This window comes from Canis lupus, chromosome 26 (genome assembly GCF_011100685.1).
Source record: "Canis lupus familiaris isolate Mischka breed German Shepherd chromosome 26, alternate assembly UU_Cfam_GSD_1.0, whole genome shotgun sequence".
NCBI lineage: Eukaryota > Metazoa > Chordata > Mammalia > Carnivora > Canidae > Canis > Canis lupus.
The window spans coordinates 9,550,146-9,570,786 of record NC_049247.1 but is presented as its reverse complement, the minus strand read 5'-3'; the positions used below and the strand labels follow the sequence as shown (position 1 = coordinate 9,570,786).

At 45.9% G+C, this 20,641-nt stretch overlaps 1 protein-coding gene across 1 annotated transcript in view; it reads right to left on the bottom strand.

The window, feature by feature from the left end:
• The window catches only part of ALDH2 (aldehyde dehydrogenase 2 family member), a 37,498-nt gene extending 16,899 nt beyond the window's left edge, over positions 1-20,599 (bottom strand). The window contains exons 1-4 of the mRNA XM_038575112.1: positions 20,428-20,599; positions 2,885-2,989; positions 1,528-1,668; positions 360-439 (exon numbers count right to left, since the gene is read on the bottom strand). Of these exons, the coding sequence (XP_038431040.1) occupies positions 360-439; positions 1,528-1,668; positions 2,885-2,989; positions 20,428-20,553 (452 nt within the window). The 5' untranslated portion in view covers positions 20,554-20,599. The remainder of the gene's footprint in view (positions 1-359; positions 440-1,527; positions 1,669-2,884; positions 2,990-20,427) is intronic.
• Positions 20,600-20,641: the final 42 nt, after the last annotated feature.

The following is a 20,641-nucleotide window of genomic DNA, read 5'->3' as shown; positions in this document are numbered from 1 at the left end:
AAACAGCTGAAATCAGAAGTGAAAAAAAAGAATCACCACGGACCGCACAGAGATAAAAAGGCTTTTAAGAGACTATATGAACAATTGTAGCCAACAAATTAGATAACCTACATGAAATGGACAAATTCCACCTAACAGAAAATTACTGAAACTGCCTCTAGAAAAAAAGAGAAAACACTTATGAGTAACTTGCTGTTTTGACACTGAGGGGTTTTCTCATAAGATAGTCTCAGCAAACATGTTTCTCCCACTCCTGTAATCCTGTTACATTATTCTATTTCTGGCTCCCCCCCGCCCCCCACAACACCTGCTCCCATGTGGTGCAGCCAGAACAAGAAGCAGGAAGCCTGAGCCCATACCGGAGGCATCTGAGGACCATGTCCAGATCCACAAGGTAAGAGATGACATAGGGCTTGCCATTATCCAGGGTCTCCAAGGCCTGAGAAAAAGAGAACGGTCAGCACAGGCATAGGACTGAGTCAAAGCGATTGGTGACAACTGGTGCCCAAGCTCAGCACAGACCAAGAAGGGCTGATGGCCACTCTGTGCCACTGAATGCTGTGGCACTTCTGGCCCAAAACCCCTCCCTCTCCAAAGGTGGAAGAATGAGGGGTGAGGAGAAGAATGGTGTACCAGTTTCACATGTGGTCATTTCATATGCACATGTTTTCTAGGTTTGGCTCTAAGCCAAATGCAGGTAAGAAAAGACAAACATGAGAGCTGAGAGAGCAAAGTGCCAGTGAATAATAACGTGAAGCATTTATCACAAGTATTAAGAGTGCTAGAAAGGAGAAGCCCAGATGCCCAGCCCAGTCTGAGAAACACCCTCCCTCTAGGCTAAAATCTGAAGGATATGTAGGAGGTAAGTAGGCAAAGGGGAAGGTAAAAATGATGACCAAGGGAAGAGCACCCCAAGCAGAAGGATGTGCAAAGGCCCCAATGGCTCAAAGAAGCCTGGCAGTCAAGCCATTGAGGGAAAGGTGGTGAGCTGAGCTCTGTGTGTGAGGGCCACAGCCCGTCATTAGTTGGGAGACAGAGTCAGACAAGGCAGGGCCTTGTAGACCATGTGGAGGGAATAGGGCATTATCCTAAGGATATATAGAAAACTTGAGAGTGGAGCACCATGGTATAATTTGCCTTCTAGAAGGTTCACTCTGGCTGCTATATGCAGATTGGATTGGGGAGTGGTGGGAAAAGGGCTTTGCCTCCTGGTTTCTTCCGCCTGTGGCAGCCAGAGAGAAGGCCCACCACACACACAGGGGCTCCGAGGGAGGCGTCTATCCCTGGGGGTTTCAGGGAAGGCTCCCCATTGTAGCACCCCTCCCTGCCCCCCATCTCCTCCTTTCTTAGCCATCATAGGAGACAATAAGAGGCTCCTCTAATTGGAATAGCGGTGTACCCCAAGTGTCTGGCCTATGCCATTCTGATCTGTTACATGTCAGCCATGCAGCCCCTTCCTGGCTGTCTGTGGGATGCTCTGAGCCTATTCACCACATGGGATGAGAGAGGAGGGGGCTGAAAACTCACTGCCAGATAGGTCCGGTCTCGCTCAATCAGATCTGCCAGGCGGTTCAGCAAGCGGCCTCTGTCAGATGCGTCCATGCGGCGCCAGGGTGAACCTAGCTGGAAGGCAGCCCGGGCAGCCTTTACTGCCTTGTCCACATCTTCCTGGAAAACATCCACCAAGACAGCTGAGGCCTTCTCAGTGAGAACTGCCTCCAAATATCATTCACCCCACTGCCAAGCACACCCACAGGGCTTTAGTCAATATCGTGTGGAAACCTGCCCCAAACACCCCTTCCCCACCATGAAGGGCTCTGCCTGACAAGCTTCAGACTCTCCTTTCCAGGAGTTATGAAGAGAATGAGGACCTGACAGTTTCTGTTCCTGTATTTTCATTTCAGAATTCCCCAAAGAGTTTTAGAGGGAAACATTCAGGCATCATTGCTTAGAATTTGACCATTTTCCCCATCTTTGTAAGAAAGCAAGCCCAGAGAACCTAACCATTCCTTCTAAAATAACTGGCAGTCTCCACTAAACACAGGTTTAACCACCTTCCCTCTCCTCTGGGGAAGCAGTAAAATCATCACAGCTAGCATTTTTCATATTGGGAGATGTGTATCAGGAGGTTTGGGAGCATGGTTTTCATTAATATTAAATATATTTACCATCAGACTACCTTATAAGCCAGAAAAGTACTGTATTCACATTTGCTTTTAGCAGAGGGAGCAGGGCTTTATACACGAATATAGAAAACTGTCTTAAAGCAGAGGTCAAGGACCATTCTTAAATTATTTCCAGTGCCTCTTCTTTTTAAAAATTTATTTATTTATTTTAGAGAGGGAGTGAGCATGAGTTGGGGCAGAGGGAGAAAGAGAGAACCCCAAGCAGACTGCCCAGTGAGTATAGAGCTCAGGGGACCCTGAGATCATGACCTGAACCGAAACCAAGAGTCAGACGTTCAACCAACAGAGCCACCTGGACGTCCTGCAAGTATGTACAATTCCAATAGAATATACTACCAACACCAGGCTAGATCTTAGGAGACCAAATTCTAGTCCACAAGATTCCTCTATCTAGGTGTGTACCTCCCTTCTCTGACCTACCTTCTAGGACTAGAAACGACAGACTGGATTAGATGTCCCAAATTCAGTTGCAAGTCTACAATTCCACAGCTGTCTGAATGACTGAACCTGGGTATAATCTAGTACCTTTGCCTGAAGGAAGAGTTTCTGTTGATTCATTTACTCAAAAGATATTCATTGGCATTTTGAGTCATGAAAGTAATGCACACGGCAAAGTTTGAACCACATAAAAACATATAAAGTAAAAAATGAAACCATCCTTGCCTGTTCCCGCCCTAAGGGAGATCACCAGTTCTCACCTTATCTCCTTCAGCTACCTGACAGATGACTTCTCCAGTGGATGGATTGATGGTGGGGAACGTTTTCTTGCTAACAGCATCGTGCCACTCATTGTTTATGAAGATCTACAACGAGAAGGAAGAAAGTTCTTAGATCGGCTCTCAACCCAACAATGACAACCAGCAATATAAATTAAAAAATCACAATGTGAATTAGCCTCAGAGGAATGTGGCATGAGGTTTAAAGCCCCAGCCCTGGAGACTACCAAGTTCAAATGCCCAGTCTGCCAAGCAACCTTGGGTAAGTCATTTGACCTTGTTCTTGTTGATCTGAGAAATGAAGAGAATGTACCTACCATATCCATTTATCCATATTGTTGTATAAGATGTCAAAACTCAGTGGCTTAAATGATTCATTATTCTCTCACAATTGCATCCATTGATTGGGCTCAGCTGCACAGGGCTTGCCTGGGCTCACAGAGCAGAGATGCCCTGGATGGGCAAGAGAGCTTCTGCACCACATGTCTGCTTGGGCCTCCTGGCTGTATGGCAGACTCAGGCTAGTCAGCTTTCTCCTAGGACAGCTGGCTTCCCCAGAGAGTGTTCCAAGAGACTCAGGCAGAAGCTGAAAGGCTTCCTAAGATCCAGCTTCTGAAGTCACACGACCTCATTTCTTCCACTGATCAGTGCGAGTCACAGGCCCAGTCCAGATCGCAGGGGAGGGGGTGGGGGGAGCCTCCACTACTCCTTGGGAGGAGCAGTAAAAAATTTGCAATCATCTCTCCTCTGCCACACCACTGTACAGTGTTGTTGTGAGAAAGGAGTCAGATTATTCTTTTACCATTCAGTAAATATGGAGTGAACATCTGCGATAGGCCAGGCACTGTTCTAAGGCTAAAGACACTGTAGAAACTAAAGCCAGTAAGGACCTTTGTCTCTCATGGACCTGGTGTTCTGTTCTGGTGGATACAGACAGTAGAGAAGCAATCAAATACACAAGACAGATTGCAGTGGTAGGTACAAAGAAGGAAAACGGGATCCACAGAGACTACTAAAGTAGGGGAAGATAAAGAACTTTAGATAGGATGGTTGGGAGGGTCTCTCTGATAAGTAGATATTTCACTCAAGTCCTGACTGATGACAAGAAACCAAAAACAGGAAAAGTGGAAGGATTAACAGTTGAGGCAGCAACAAGAGCAAGTGCAAAGGCCCTGGGATAGGAATAAGTCTAGTGCATTTGAGAAAAAACAAAAGTGGCCAGAGTTACCTGAAAACCAAGAAGGAAGGGCTAGTAGATGGATGAGAGAGGAGGGTGAGTCCTGTGAAGGCCTCAGTTCAGCACCTGGCAGCAATCATTGCTGTTGCTGTTGTGAGGATTAACAGCAACCAGGTCTGGAGAGAGACTGTACACTGATTTAATTAGGCCAATGCCAGGGAGACGGAAGCCCCTTCATTCACTCAGAGAAAAGATCCTTATCCAAAGCTGCTTAATTAAATGCCAAAAATCACTCTCTGCTTCTAAGAGCCAAGCAATATTCTCAAGGAACTCTCTCAGCAAGCTGTTCCCTTTCAGGCTGGGGAAGCTGGTCTGAGAGTGGCAGATACTTTGTCACCTCACCAGGGCTGAATAAAGGTCACAGTCAGGGTGAACAGCAGTTCAAGGCCACTCTGCCTTCCTTCCTCAAGGGCTCTCCTTGACCCCAGCATCCCAGCATGTCCTGACTCTGGCTTAGAACCCTGGCAAGTCATCTCCAGTTACCCTGGGCCAGAATTCAGGACCATAAACACAACCAAGCCACTAAGCAGGGAGGGGCTTGCCTGGCTCCATGGTCAAGAGCAGGGTCAGGACGAGCACCCAGATGAACTGGGGCTCTTTTGATCCTAGTTGCATCATATGGGCACTCCACCTCCCTGTGCTTTCGCTTCCTCACCTACAGAGTGGAAATCACTGCAGGACCCCTCATAAGGTGGTGTGTGAGGGCTCCAGGTAGGTGTATGCGCCAAGCTTTGGGGCAGCAGGGAGTAGGTGTGCAATGCTGCGGTGGTGCCAGTGGGACCTGACAACTTGGGAAGGAGCTGATTAGGAAGAGATCTACCAGGAGTCACTTTCTCAGGCTCAAATCTGGCATTTTGGCACAATTCCTGCCCATGATCAGAGCAGAATCCGAAGCTATACACACCCCTACAGTCAAAGGCTCTTGGCATTAGCCAGACTCTTTGGAAGTATGTTTGTGCGGGTTCACATTAGTTGCCTGATAATTAATCTTGAGAGAAACAACACCTTTGTTGCTGAGAAGCAAGCAACCAACCGCTTCCAGTGGCAGAAAGAGCTCTGGCTTGAACCGAGTGGCTCTGTGTCGAGTTCTCCAAGCCCTGTGCACAAGCTCCCATGAGAACTGGCTTCCCCCTCCTGCCAATTTCCAAGGCCAGTGCTCTTCACCTGGTTCTCCTCCAGCTGCAGCCTCCAGTCAGAGCCCAGGTCTGCCTTCAAAGAAGTCAGCACTCCAACTTCCTCGCTCCATCTGCATGGTTGACTTACTGCCCAACAGCAGGTTTGATTTTGAAGGTTTTTTTCTGGGCAGTGTAAAAAGCACCAGCCTCTGAGCCCCCACAGACCTGGGTTCAAATCTCAACTCTGCCCCTCACTGGCTGTGACCTTGGGCCAATCCCTTCCCTTCCAGATGCTTCATCAGTCCCTGGGGAGAATGTCTGGGGCGGGGGCTGATGTGAGGATTAAATGTAACAAGGGGTGTAAAGCTCCTGAGCCAGGACCCTGTGTACACAGTGGCTCTTACCACAGCAGCCACCACAACAAAACTCTGGATCCTGTGGCTCTCTCAGGTCAAAGATTTTTAGGAGCAAAAGCCCGGCAGATCTCTATGCCTCTGCCTGTTATTCCCTATACCATAGCATACTAAATTAGTGTGTCCCAAAAAAGTTTTAATTGTTATTTTGCAAATATCAGGAACTATGAAGCAGAGAGGCAGGCCAGTCAGGTGAACCCCCCAGTCTTCACCCCTTCCTCCCTGGTCAGGGCCCACACTGTTTTCCTGATCTTCCAAGAAGCCTGTAAGAGGGGGGGAGGAGCAAGATGGCGGAGGAGTAGGGTCTCCAAATCACCTGTCTCCACCAAACTACCTAGAAAACCTTCAAATTATCCTGAAAATCTATGAATTCGGCCTGAGATTTAAAGAGAGACCAGCTGGAATGCTACAGTGAGAAGAATTCGCGCTTCTATCAAGGTAGGAAGACGGGGAAAAAGAAATAAAGGAACAAAGGCCTCCAAGGGGGAGGGGCCCGCGAGGAGCCGGGCTGAGGCCGGGGCGAGTGTCCCCAGGACAGGAGAGCCCCGTCCCGGAGACGCAGGAGCTGCACCGACCTTCCCGGGGGAAAGGGGCTCGCAGGGAATTGGAGCAGGACCCAGGAGGGCGGGGATGCCCTCGGGCTCCCGGGGACAGTAACAGCAACTGCGCGCCCAGGAGAGTGCGCCGAGCTCCCTAAGGGCTGCAGCGCGCACGGCGGGACCGGCGGGACCCGGAGCAGCTGAAGGGGCTCGGGCGGCGGCTCCGCGGAGGGGGCTGCGCGGCCCGGGAGCGCGAATCCAACAGCGCAGGCTCCGGACCACAGGGCGCCGGGACACAGCCCAGGATCCCGCCTCCCCCGGGACAGGCAGAGGCCGGGAGGGCCCAGGACAGCAAGGACGCTCCTGCCCCAGCTGAGCACATCAGCGGCCCCGCCCCGGAGCCTCCAGGCCCTGCAGACGGAGTTCCTGCCGGAGCTGAATCCAGGTTTCCAGAGCTGCCCCGCCACTGGGGCTGTTCCTCCTGCGGCCTCACGGGGTAAAAAACCCCCACTGAGCCCTGCACCAGGCAGGGGCACAGCAGCTCCCCCAACTGCTAACACCTGAAAATCAGCACAACAGGCCCCTCCCCCAGAACACCAGCTAGACGGACAACTTCCAGGAGAAGCCAAGGGACTTAAAGTACACAGAATCAGAAGATACTCCCCGGTGGTTCTTTTTTTGTTTGTTTTTTTGTTTTTGTTTTTGTTTTGTTTTGCTTTTTGATTTGTTTCCTTCCCCCACCCCCTTTTTTTTCTCCTTTCTTTTTCTTTCTCTTTTTCTTCTTTTTTTTTTTTTTCGTTTTTTTTTCTTTTTCTTCCCTTTTTTTTTCCTCTTTCTCTTTTCTTTCCTTCTTTCTCTCCTCTCTTTTTCTCTTTTTCCCAATACAACTTGCTTTTGGCCACTCTGCACTGAGCAAAATGACTAGAAGGAAAACCTCACCTCAAAAGAAAGAATCAGAAACAGTCCTCTCTCCCACAGAGTTACAAAATCTGGATTACAATTCAATGTCAGAAAGCCAATTCAGAAGCACTATTATACAGCTACTGGTGGCTCTAGAAAAAAGTATAAAGGACTCAAGAGACTTCATGACTGCAGAATTTAGAGCTAATCAGGCAGAAATTAAAAATCAATTGAATGAGATGCAATCCAAACTAGAAGTCCTAACGACGAGGGTTAACGAGGTGGAAGAACGAGTGAGTGACCTAGAAGACAAGTTGATAGCAAAGAGGGAAACTGAGGAAAAAAGAGACAAACAATTAAAAGACCATGAAGATAGATTAAGGGAAATAAACGACAGCCTGAGGAAGAAAAACCTACGTTTAATTGGGGTTCCCGAGGGCGCCGAAAGGGACAGAGGGCCAGAATATGTATTTGAACAAATTCTAGCTGAAAACTTTCCTAATCTGGGAAGGGAAACAGGCATTCACATCCAGGAAATAGAGAGATCCCCCCCTAAAATCAATAAAAACCGTTCAACACCTCGACATTTAATTGTGAAGCTTGCAAATTCCAAAGATAAGGAGAAGATCCTTAAAGCAGCAAGAGACAAGAAATCCCTGACTTTTATGGGGAGGAGTATTAGGGTAACAGCAGACCTCTCCACAGAGACCTGGCAGGCCAGAAAGGGCTGGCAGGATATATTCAGGGCCCTAAATGAGAAGAACATGCAACCAAGAATACTTTATCCAGCAAGGCTCTCATTCAAAATGGAAGGAGAGATAAAGAGCTTCCAAGACAGGCAGCAACTAAAAGAATATGTGACCTCCAAACCAGCTCTGCAAGAAATTTTAAGGGGGCCTCTTAAAATTCCCCTTTAAGAAGAAGTTCAGTGGAACAGTCCACAAAAACAAAGACTGAATAGATATCATGATGACACTAAAATCATATCTCTCAATAGTAACTCTGAATGTGAACGGGCTTAATGACCCCATCAAAAGGCGCAGGGTTTCAGACTGGATAAAAAAGCAGGACCCATCTATTTGCTGTCTACAAGAGACTCATTTTAGACAGAAGGACACCTACAGCCTGAAAATAAAAGGTTGGAGAACCATTTACCATTCGAATGGTCCTCAAAAGAAAGCAGGGGTAGCCATCCTTATATCAGATAAACTAAAATTTACCCCAAAGACTGTAGTGAGAGATGAAGAGGGACACTATATCATACTTAAAGGATCTATTCAACAAGAGGACTTAACAATCCTCAATATATATGCTCCGAATGTGGGAGCTGCCAAATATATAAATCAATTATTAACCAAAGTGAAGAAATACTTAGATAATAATACACTTATACTTGGTGACTTCAATCTAGCTCTTTCTATACTCGATAGGTCTTCTAAGCAAAACATCTCCAAAGAAACAAGAGCTTTAAATGATACACTGGACCAGATGGATTTCACAGATATCTACAGAACTTTACATCCAAACTCAACTGAATACACATTCTTCTCAAGCGCACATGGAACTTTCTCCAGAATAGACCACATATTGGGTCACAAATCGGGTCTGAACCGATACCAAAAGATTGGGATTGTCCCCTGCATATTCTCGGACCATAATGCCTTGAAATTAGAACTAAATCACAACAAGAAGTTTGGAAGGACCTCAAACACATGGAGGTTAAGGACCATCCTGCTAAAAGATAAAAGGGTCAACCAGGAAATTAAGGAAGAATTAAAAAGATTCATGGAAACTAATGAGAATGAAGATACAACCGTTCAAAATCTTTGGGATGCAGCAAAAGCAGTCCTAAGGGGGAAATACATCGCAATACAAGCATCCATTCAAAAACTGGAAAGAACTCAAATACAAAAGCTAACCTTACACATAAAGGAGCTAGAGAAAAAACAGCAAATAGATCCTACACCCAAGAGAAGAAGGGAGTTAATAAAGATTCGAGCAGAACTCAACGAAATCGAGACCAGAAGAACTGTGGAACAGATCAACAGAACCAGGAGTTGGTTCTTTGAAAGAATTAATAAGATAGATAAACCATTAGCCAGCCTTATTAAAAAGAAGAGAGAGAAGACTCAAATTAATAAAATCATGAATGAGAAAGGAGAGATCACTACCAACACCAAGGAAATACAAACGATTTTAAAAACATATTATGAACAGCTATACGCCAATAAATTAGGCAATCTAGAAGAAATGGACACATTCCTGGAAAGCCACAAACTACCAAAACTGGAACAGGAAGAAATAGAAAACCTGAACAGGCCAATAACCAGGGAGGAAATTGAAGCAGTCATCAAAAACCTCCCAAGACACAAGAGTCCAGGGCCAGATGGCTTCCCAGGAGAATTTTATCAAACGTTTAAAGAAGAAATCATACCTATTCTCCTAAAGCTGTTTGGAAAGATAGAAAGAGATGGAGTACTTCCAAATTCGTTCTATGAAGCCAGCATCACCTTAATTCCAAAGCCAGACAAAGACCCCGCCAAAAAGGAGAATTACAGACCAATATCCCTGATGAACATGGATGCAAAAATTCTCAACAAGATACTGGCCAATAGGATCCAACAGTACATTAAGAAAATTATTCACCATGACCAAGTAGGATTTATCCCTGGGACACAAGGCTGGTTCAACACCCGTAAAACAATCAATGTGATTCATCATATCAGCAAGAGAAAAACCAAGAACCATATGATCCTCTCATTGGATGCAGAGAAAGCATTTGACAAAATACAGCATCCATTCCTGATTAAAACTCTTCAGAGTGTAGGGATAGAGGGAACATTCCTCGACATCTTAAAAGCCATCTATGAAAAGCCCACAGCAAATATCATTCTCAATGGGGAAGCACTGGGAGCCTTTCCCCTATGATCAGGAACAAGACAGGGATGTCCACTCTCACCACTGCTGTTCAACATAGTACTGGAAGTCCTAGCCTCAGCAATCAGACAACAAAAAGACATTAAAGGCATTCAAATTGGCAAAGAAGAAGTCAAACTCTCTCTCTTCGCCGATGACATGATACTCTACATAGAAAACCCAAAAGTCTCCACCCCAAGATTGCTAGAACTCATACAGCAGTTCGGTAGCGTGGCAGGATACAAAATCAATGCCCAGAAGTCAGTGGCATTTCTATACACTAACAATGAGACTGAAGAAAGAGAAATTAAGGAGTCAATCCCATTTACAATTGCACCCAAAAGCATAAGATACCTAGGAATAAACCTCACCAAAGATGTAAAGGATCTATACCCTCAAAACTATAGAACACTTCTGAAAGAAATTGAGGAAGACACAAAGAGATGGAAAAATATTCCATGCTCATGGATTGGCAGAATTAATATTGTGAAAATGTCAATGTTACCCAGGGCAATATACACGTTTAATGCAATCCCTATCAAAATACCATGGACTTTCTTCAGAGAGTTAGAACAAATTATTTTAAGATTTGTGTGGAATCAGAAAAGACCCCGAATAGCCAGGGGAATTTTAAAAAAGAAAACCATATCTGGGGGCATCACAATGCCAGATTTCAGGTTGTACTACAAAGCTGTGGTCATCAAGACAGTGTGGTACTGGCACAAAAACAGACACATAGATCAGTGGAACAGAATAGAGAATCCAGAAGTGGACCCTGAACTTTATGGGCAACTAATATTCGATAAAGGAGGAAAGACTATCCATTGGAAGAAAGACAGTCTCTTCAATAAATGGTGCTGGGAAAATTGGACATCCACATGCAGAAGAATGAAACTAGACCGCTCTCTTTCACCATACACAAAGATAAACTCAAAATGGATGAAAGACCTAAATGTGAGACAAGATTCCATCAAAATCCTAGAGAAGAACACAGGCAACACCCTTTTTGAACTCAGCCATAGTAACTTCTTGCAAGATACATCCACAAAGGCAAAAGAAACAAAAGCAAAAATGAACTATTGGGACTTCATCAAGATAAGAAGCTTTTGCACAGCAAAGGATACAGTCAACAAAACTCAAAGACAACCTACAGAATGGGAGAAGATATTTGCAAATGACATATCAGATAAAGGGCTAGTTTCCAAGATCTATAAAGAACTTATTAAACTCAACACCAAAGAAACAAACAATCCAATCATGAAATGGGCAAAAGACATGAACAGAAATCTCACAGAGGAAGACATAGACATGGCCAACATGCATATGAGAAAATGCTCTGCATCACTTGCCATCAGGGAAATACAAATCAAAACTACAATGAGATACCACCTCACACCAGTGAGAATGGGGAAAATTAACAAGGCAGGAAACAACAAATGTTGGAGAGGATGCGGAGAAAAGGGAACCCTCTTACACTGTTGGTGGGAATGTGAACTGGTGCAGCCACTCTGGAAAACTGTGTGGAGGTTCCTCAAACAGTTAAAAATATACCTGCCCTACGACCCAGCAATTGCACTGTTGGGGATTTACCCCAAAGATACAAATGCAATGAAACGCCGGGACACCTGCACCCCGATGTTTCTAGCAGCAATGGCCACTATAGCCAAACTGTGGAAGGAGCCTCGGTGTCCAACGAAAGATGAATGGATAAAGAAGATGTGGTTTATGTATACAATGGAATATTACTCAGCTCTTAGAAATGACAAATACCCACCATTTGCTTCAACGTGGATGGAACTGGAGGGTATTATGCTGAGTGAAGTAAGTCAGTCGGAGAAGGACAAACATTATATGTTCTCATTCATTTGGGGAATATAAATAATAGTGAAAGGGAAAATAAGGGAAGGGAGAAGAAATGTGTGGGAAATATCAGAAAGGGAGACAGAACGTAAAGACTGCTAACTCTGGGAAACGAACTAGGGGTGGTAGAAGGGGAGGAGGGCGGGCGGTGGGAGTGAATGGGTGACGGGCACTGGGTGTTATTCTGTATGTTAGTAAATTGAACACCAATAAAAAATAAAAAATAAAAAAAAAAATAAAAAACTGAGTAAGAGAAAAAAAAAAAAAAAGAAGCCTGTAAGAAAACCACTCCCTGGCACCTGTTTGCCTTTCAAAGCCCTAAACCTGCTGGGTCACTCTCCATTGTTGAATTTTCTATAATCCATCTTTCTCACTGATAAAATAAGCCTGAATTTGCCTAGCATAAACCTAGAATCTTCCTTTTTTTTTTTTTTTTTTTTTTAGAATCTTCCTTCGGTTTCGAGTTCCCATTTCCCTCCTCCTAGAACCAGCCTTCAGTGGTCTCCCCTGCACTCCTTCAGGGATGGGGAGCAGGGTAGGAAATGTTCTCACCCTGAGGAGGGTGTGGGAGGAGAGTTTCACAGCATTCACTTAAGTAAACACAAGGACTGATACCAGGCCAAATGCTTCATAACCTCCTGGCCCAAAACCCAAAGCTTGGCCCCTGTAACAGGCTGAACTTTGTCACCCTGGGAGGGGGTGCTCCCAGCGCACACTTCCTCATTCAAGTTTCTAGAAGCAGAGCAACATGCAGAGAGACATCCTAGCAACATCAGGAGCTCATGCTCTGAATCTGGACTACTGGCAAAACTCCTAGAGCATCAACACCCTGTATTTTCTACATATTTTAATAAATTCATCTCCCTTTATCTTGTACAAGCCAGACTCACTCATTCACGCAGCCAGTAAGTTTTAACAGAGTGTTATGCCCATGCCGGGTATGGCGTGAAAGAGCAAAGTCCTGGCTCCTTGCTCAAGTCCTGGGGAGCTGAGACACAATCAATGAGCGGACCAACAAAGAAGCAGCAGCAACAGTGGAAGCAGGCAATAGTGGAACAGGCCAGGGAGTCAGGCGGCACTTGAGGAATGTTCTGAAAGGAAGAGTTTGGAGACAAGAGGAACCGAAAGGACACCATGGCTGCAGAGTAAGGGCGAGGGACAGGAGGAGGGGGCTCTGGATCCCACACCTGCCCTGGGTAGGGAGCTAGGGCTGCTGCACTATGAGGGGAACGGGCCAGAGGCAGGAGCATCAATTCTTGAGAAGGGATCGTCAACTCTCTGTCTTCACTTGCTTTTCTCAGTTTATCTTGGACATTCTTCCACAAACATATCGCCCTATTATATTTTAAGCAACACAGCATTCCTTGGTATGAAAAGACCACGGTTTATTGAACCAGTTCCCACACATGCACTTTTAGGATCAATTTCACTATTCCTGACAGTGTTGCTACAGCACACATCCTTGGACATGGACATTTGCAAACTTGAGACAGATGGCCGTATAAAATTCAGAATTGCTGAGTCAGAGGACAACACAATCCTTGGGCTGCCTCAGAAAACTGGGTGGTATGGTGGGTGCCTAGAAGCTGAGGACCCAAGGAGGAGGCCTAACCAAGGCGAGGACAGAGTGACATTCCAGTGCCGCCTCCACCCCAAGGCACTGGACAGTCATCTATGTGAGGTTTCCAATAACAGGTTCAGTGGTACTCAGTAGCTCCAATTAAGCAGAGAGGCTGCATTATAGAAAGATTTTAATTCAGGCTTTGATGCATGAAAGAACTGGGGATCTGTTACCTAGGAAATCTACATCCCTGGAATATGCTACCCTCCCCAAGGATGAGGGAGCAAATGGGGCAGTTTTCTATCTCGGGGAGACTCTTGCTGGCATTTGCTTTTTTCAAGAGCAGTTAGGTAACTTATGTCCAACAGAAAACAGATGCTATATTTTGTTTTACAAGATTCTGAGGAGATAAGTTCAAGAAAAACACCGAATGCTACACACATTCACATTTCTCAAACCTCCAAACTTTGGGTTAGTTTAGTAGTAATGCTAAGGGCAGCCTTTTCCCCCAGACTTGCTGGAGACATTCTGGCATCTGACCCAAACTCTCCCCTCCACTCTCGGCTCTCCGGGCCTTTTATTCTGCATTCCTAGATTTTTCAGCACATTCACCATGGGAGAGTGGTGGGTTCTCCTGGCAGTCATGCTTTCAATTTGTTGACATTCTCTGGTCTTATGATTTGGCAACCTCTATCTTTCTGCAATCACTTCCCTTGGATAATTTTAGCACTCCCTACACGTCTTCACATTCTTATTCATATTAACTCCCCCAAATTCTTTGAAAAAGGCTCCTCTGAGTGGAAATATTGTGTTCCTATTCCTTGCTACTGGAACATAAAATTATAAAAAATAGTTTGATAAATGGCAACTATTCATGCCTTCAATAAATATTTACTGAACAGCAATAATATTCTGATCTCGGTGCTAGAGGCTGGTAATAACACACATGAACACAAATGCGGCTCTTCCCTTCTGATTTCAAATATTCAAGTTCAGTTCCCCTAAATATTAACATCCTTGGGGCGCCTGAGTGGCTAGTTGGTTGAGCATTTCACTCTTGGTTTTGGCTCAGGTCAAGATCTCAGAGTCATGAGATCAAGCCCTGCATCTGTCTCCACACTCAGTGGGATTCTCTCTATCTGCCCCCCATCCCCAATAAATACATATATCTTTTAAAAAATATTTACAACCTTGTTTGCTCATAGGGCCTGGTCACGAGGCAGCCCAGCATGTGGCTAAGGGCATGCACGTAGAGTTGAACCCTGGTTTCATAATTAGTATTTAAAGTCCCAGAGCCACAGTCCCCTCATCTGAAACAGCTACAATACCTGTGCTTCATACAGTTATTGGAAGAATGAAAGGTGAAAATGTGTAGTTAAACATCAACACAGGGCCTAACAAACCCTAAGTGATCAGCAATCATAATTATTCATCAGGGGATAGGTACACATGTCCACCGCATACACATCTGTCCTTTCAACCTGACCTCAATACCATAAACCTTCTTAAAAAAGAAAAAAAAAAGATTTTATTTTGTTTATTTGAGAGAGAGCACGAGAAGAGAAACGGGCAGAGGGATAGGGAGAAGCAGACTCCCCACTAAGCAGAGAACCCGATGTGGGACTCAATCCCAAGACCCTGAGATCATGACCTGAGTTGAAGGCAGATGCTTAACCAACTGAGCCACCCAGGAGTCCCTCACAAACCTTTTCAGAGCCCAGTCACCCGTAACGCAGTATGTTTCCACAGATTCACAGATTCTGGAAAGGCAGAAGGTGATGAAAGGCAATTACATTCATTTATAATATAATTATGTCAGAAGCAGAAGTACCAAGGTAGGTCTGGTGAAATCCTCTGATTCTCTGCCTTGCCTGAATCTATTATTTCTACAAAGGATCTTAAAACTCTTTCACAAACAATAAAACCAGTATGATGAATGTGGAGATATTTCACTTGACTCATTCAGCACAAAGCCACTTCAAACCACTGCTTAACCCAACATAAATTTTGGCTCATTATGTAAGAATCACCCAAGAAAAACAAGGAAAATCAAATTTCTATTCTGGATATACTACCTGTTAGCAGTGATTATCTGGAGGTGTGAAATATCAGAGGACTGTCTCTTTTTTTTTCTTTTTATATTTGCTCACAGGTCACTTAGCTTTAACGAAATAAAAGATTTAAATAAAGCCAAAGTTCCCTTTAATCACTACCTGTAAACAGATTCCCTAAGCAGTACCCCCTCCAAAGGCACTCACCACCTTCACACCAATGCACATATTTCTTCCAGAACATTTTTATACATTTTATTTTTTTTTAAACTTTATTTATTTATTTGAGACAGAGAGACAGCGAGAGAGAGCACAAGCTGGAGGAGAGGGAAAAGCAACAACTCACTGAGCAGGGTACCCAATGCAGGGAATCAATACCGGGACTCAAACCCAAGACCCCAGGATCATGACCTCAGCCCAAAGCAGACACTTAACTGACTGAGCCACCCAAGAGCCCCCATTTTTATCTATTTTATATGGAGATAGGTCTGCTCATATTCAGTGTAAAGTTTGTTTGGGTGATTTAATTAGCTTCCTATCTGCAGAACGCAGGACCCCTTCCTGCCTTGTCACATTGTTTTTGAGACCCATTATTCATCCAGTTCCAGATAATTCCTGAACTACTGCATCTATTGAATTGTTCCTTCCTATAACCATAGCACAAGTTGTTCTTTTATTTCCCCATGGATGGCAAGCTAGCTTCTTAGGTTTTCTCTAATGTAAATTATGGGCCAATGGTGCATGCTTATATTTCCAATGAGTTTCTACCTCATGGACTCTGTAATGCTTGGCTTTTGGTACTGAGGATGTATTAATGTTGTAATCAGAAAATTCTATACAGGGAGACACTTTCTTTAATTTCTTTTTTGTCAGTTTTCTCTTTAGTTCCCAAGGGCTGTGGTCAGGAAGCTAAGAATAGGGACACAATTTAAGTCACCCCAAACTCCCATTCAACTTTACCACAACTTAGCTCACCCCTTCAGAAAACAACTTAAAACTACAACAGCACCCACATAATGGAGTTACATCACTATTACCTCATAAGCTCAAAAGCATCACTGTTACCTCAGCCTTTACTTAAGGCTGTGTAAACATGGAGGCACTGGTCATGAAGAGCCAGGCTTGCTAAGGGCTGTATAAGGATGACCCCCACTCCACCCTCACAGCAACTCTATGATGTATATAGGATTTTTACCCCAATTTACAGATGTAGTAGTTAAGGTACAGAGTTAAATAAACTGTACCACGCTCTGTATCCCCCTCTTCCCTGCCTTGTTTTTCTCCATAGCACTGATTGCCTTGGCCAAGAATGCACTTCACTTACCTGTCTCCACCATCCAGGCCACAAGCTTTCCACAGGCAGGGATTCCTATCTGTTTTGTTCATTGGAACAGGGAGCACTCAGGAAATGTCTGTTGAATGAATGAACCTGGCCAAATCAACACTAATGAGTGGCAGGTGGTCTGAGTACAGAGCGCAACACAACGGTACCTAACAATATTCTGGTCTTCATTATTATTATTATCAATCAACATGGGGAATCAGGAAAATGGCAGAATGGGAGGATCCTGAGCTCACCTTGTCCCACAGACATACCAAGATAACAGCTCCATCTATGCAGCCAACTCTGAAAACGACCTGAAGACTGGTAGGGCAGGCTTTCCCACAGTTCATCATATACAGGAGGCCATGTTGAAAAGGGTAGGAGGGACAGACATACAGTTGGCAACCAAATCCCTGGCAAGACTAACCACAAACAGGAGGGTTGCCACAGCATGGAGAAGCAAATGCAAGAGATCAGATCCTACACTAGGCATGCGAGGCACTGGGTACTCACATTGAGAAGACAAATCCCCCTAATACCTGGCTGTGAAAACCAGTGGGGCTTAACTTCAGGAGCTTTAAAAATCAGCAGGGCTGGGATCCTGGGTGGCGCAGCGGTTTAGCGCCTGCCTTTGGCCCAGGGCGCGATCCTGGAGACCTGGGATCGAATCCCACGTCAGGCTCCCGGTGCATGGAGCCTGCTTCTCCCTCTGCCTATGTCTCTGCCTCTCTCTCTCTCTCTCTGTGACTATCATAAATAAATAAAAAAAATTTAAAAAAAAATCAGCAGGGCTGATTTAAGTCACCAAGTCAGGAAAGAAAAAAAGAATGAAAAATGAAAATCAGTTTGTTGATAGAGGTGTGTCCCTGAAACCGCCAAAGATAAGACATGTTGATCTTCAAGAAGCCTGGCCATCATCAGCTCCCCCTACAGGTCCCTGCTTGTAAGCGGGGGAAGGAGAGAGTGTCCCAAATCTTCCAATCAATAAGTTTACCCCACTCTGCGCCCTCACCCAAGACAAGTAAAGGCAAGAGGACCCTAGGAAGGTGGACCAAACCACCTCCCTCTACCTCTTTTGGATTGAGAGAAGGAGGTGGGAAAGAGAAGACTTGCCACCTGTACCACTCCCACCCATCCAGGTGAGACCCAACAAGCCTGAACTGTGACATTCCCTCAAAAGCCCAAATACCCCTCCAAATGCCTTTGGCAAGAAAACCTACCCCGCAGAAGCAACTTCAAAGCCGGATGGAAGAACTCCTTCTTGGGAAGCTCAACTCTAGAACAGTTCATTAAACTTCAAGGACCCAGTAACACCTCAGGAAATGTCCAGGAGTATGATGTAGTTTGTACCTAGAGCCCCTGGCTCCTAGAGACTCAAAAATATTCAGAGTAGGTTTTGGCATGCTTGCCAGCAGCATTAGCAACAATGCAACTCTGAAAACAGCCCAAGAATTTTAAGAAGAGCCAGTTTCAACATGGTGTGATGCATTGCAACCTTGGGAAGAATAAAAAAGATATCAATGTACTAACTGAGAAAGATAACTCAGATACATTGTTCAATGAGACAGTGCTCCAGAACAGTAAGTGCTAATATCTCATTTATTTAAAAAAAAAGAAAAAAAATCTGGTGCATGTTTGCTCACAGGCATGAACACACACACACAAAGAAAAAGCAAGATCACAGACCAACCTGTTAACAGTGGCAGTGCAGTGGGGGGGTGTGGGAAGTTTTACAGTACTCTGTATTTTTACAGCAAGCAATTATTACTTTTATAATCTCAAAAAACTTGATGCAAGGAGCTGCAGGGAGATTGCACTCCTCTCCCCCAACTTCACATCCCCAGACTAAGGACAGCAAGGCTCATGCTATCTGCAAGATCCCTGTGCATGTACGTTGGGATGCCATTTCCTCATTTCCATGTGACCACACAGGAGGAAGATCTTTTTTTTTTTTAGGATTTTATTTATTTATTCAGGAGAGAGAGAGAGAGAGAGAGAGAGAGAGAGAGGCAGAGACATAGGCAGAGGGAGAAGCAGGCTCCATGGAGGGAGCCCGACGTGGGACTTGATCCCGGGTCTCCGGGATCACACCCAGGGCTGAAGGCGGCACCAAACCGCTGAGCCAGCCAGGCTGCCCAGAGGAGGAAGATCTTAATTCAATCTTGTGTCCACAAAAGGCCTGGGGTGCTGGCATCTTTCCCTTAAGGATATCTCTGCATAATCTTTCTGATGTTCAAGTCTCCCGAGCATGAACTTCTCATTAAGCAGCCTACCAAAAGAACAACAGCTGCTGCATTTGGGGCTTGTGTTCCATAAAGGGAATTTTATCTCTTGTTTTTATTCCCTCGCAAATGACTATTTGTAACACTCCTTACAATTACACAGGTATGCCTTTACCCACTACCTGTATGCAGATTTGCAGCTCAGCTCTGGGCCAAAGGAGCAGGTCCACTTGAAAAAATCCACCCAGGATTGGCTCTATGGCATCCTGAATCAGCACTGACCCCTCTATTCCAACCCAGAGGTACATCGATTGTAGCACAGAATATTCTGGTTAGAGGCTTTCTTTTGGGAGCCTAGATGTGAACCCCAACTTTGCCACTGGCTTCAATCTTTGGGCAACTCACGAAACCTCTCCGTCACTCTGTTCATCTATAAGATGGAGATGATCACAGTGCCCACCTCACTGGGCTGTTGTAAGGATTAAATGGCAAAACAGAACCATGCCAGGTGCACAGAGAAAAGGAGCTGTTATTACTGTAAGTGCTCACCCTCTGACCCACTTCCCACTTTACAAAAGAAGAAACTGAAGCTCACAGAAGGGTAGCTTGTTGCACATACAAAAACGAAGTCTTCACATCGATTTCCTTCTCTGTGAATTCCAGCACTTTACCCAAACTCAAAGATCAAAAGAGAAAATATTCCGAGGCAAGAATAGCAAGAATTTCTGCTTAAGCAAGAAACTGGCTTCTGGGAAGCGGTGTTATCCTGGAAAGCCCCTCCCCGGTTTGCTGGAAGAAAACCAGCTCCTTGGAAGGCGCGGACACTACTTGGGGATTGCGCCCCAGAGGCGAAGGTCCCGCACCCTTTCCCGATTCCCAGCAGTGAGCGTGTGTGCTCCCGGCCCAGGGGCCTGACCTTTTCCGTGGCCAAGGGGTGAACCTTGGCGGAGGCGGCCCCCTCCCTTTCTTGTTTTTCCATTTGGACTTCTTGGACACGGGCAAGAATTAAGGGCTAAGAGATGACCAAGGAAAAGACGGAAAAGCTCCTGCTAAGAGGGGACTTTGATGGAAAGGTCGTCTGGGTGGGTGATGGTGAAAGCCCTGTGCAGACACCGCGGCGACTGAGGGGCTGCTGACGGGGCAGAACACGCTCGGCGGGAGCAGGGAAACGAACAAGCGGCCGCAGTCACAGTGGAGAACGGAACAGGGGCCGTCCGCCGCGGCGAAGGTGCCAGGAGGCCCGCGGGCAGGGCGCGGAGGTGTGCGGGAAGCCGCAGCGCAGCAAAGCGCTCCAGCCCCGCTGCGTACGGGGCCCCGAGGAGGCCCGGGCCTTCCCGGGCGGGCTCCCTCTCCCGACAGAACAAAGCCCCGCGGCCGGCGGCCTCACCTGGTTGTAGAAGACCTCGGGCTGCTGGTTGGGGGCCGGCACGGCCTGGGAGGAGGCGGCCGACAGGAGGCGGCGGCCCAGGCGGGGCCGGAGGCCGGCGGCAGCGAGCGCGGCGGCGCGCAACATGCTGCGGCGGGAGCGGGCCTGCGGGACGGAGCGACGGCGCCGAGTGCTGGGCGGCCCGCGGGCGCTGCGGGACCGGGTCACCGCGCCC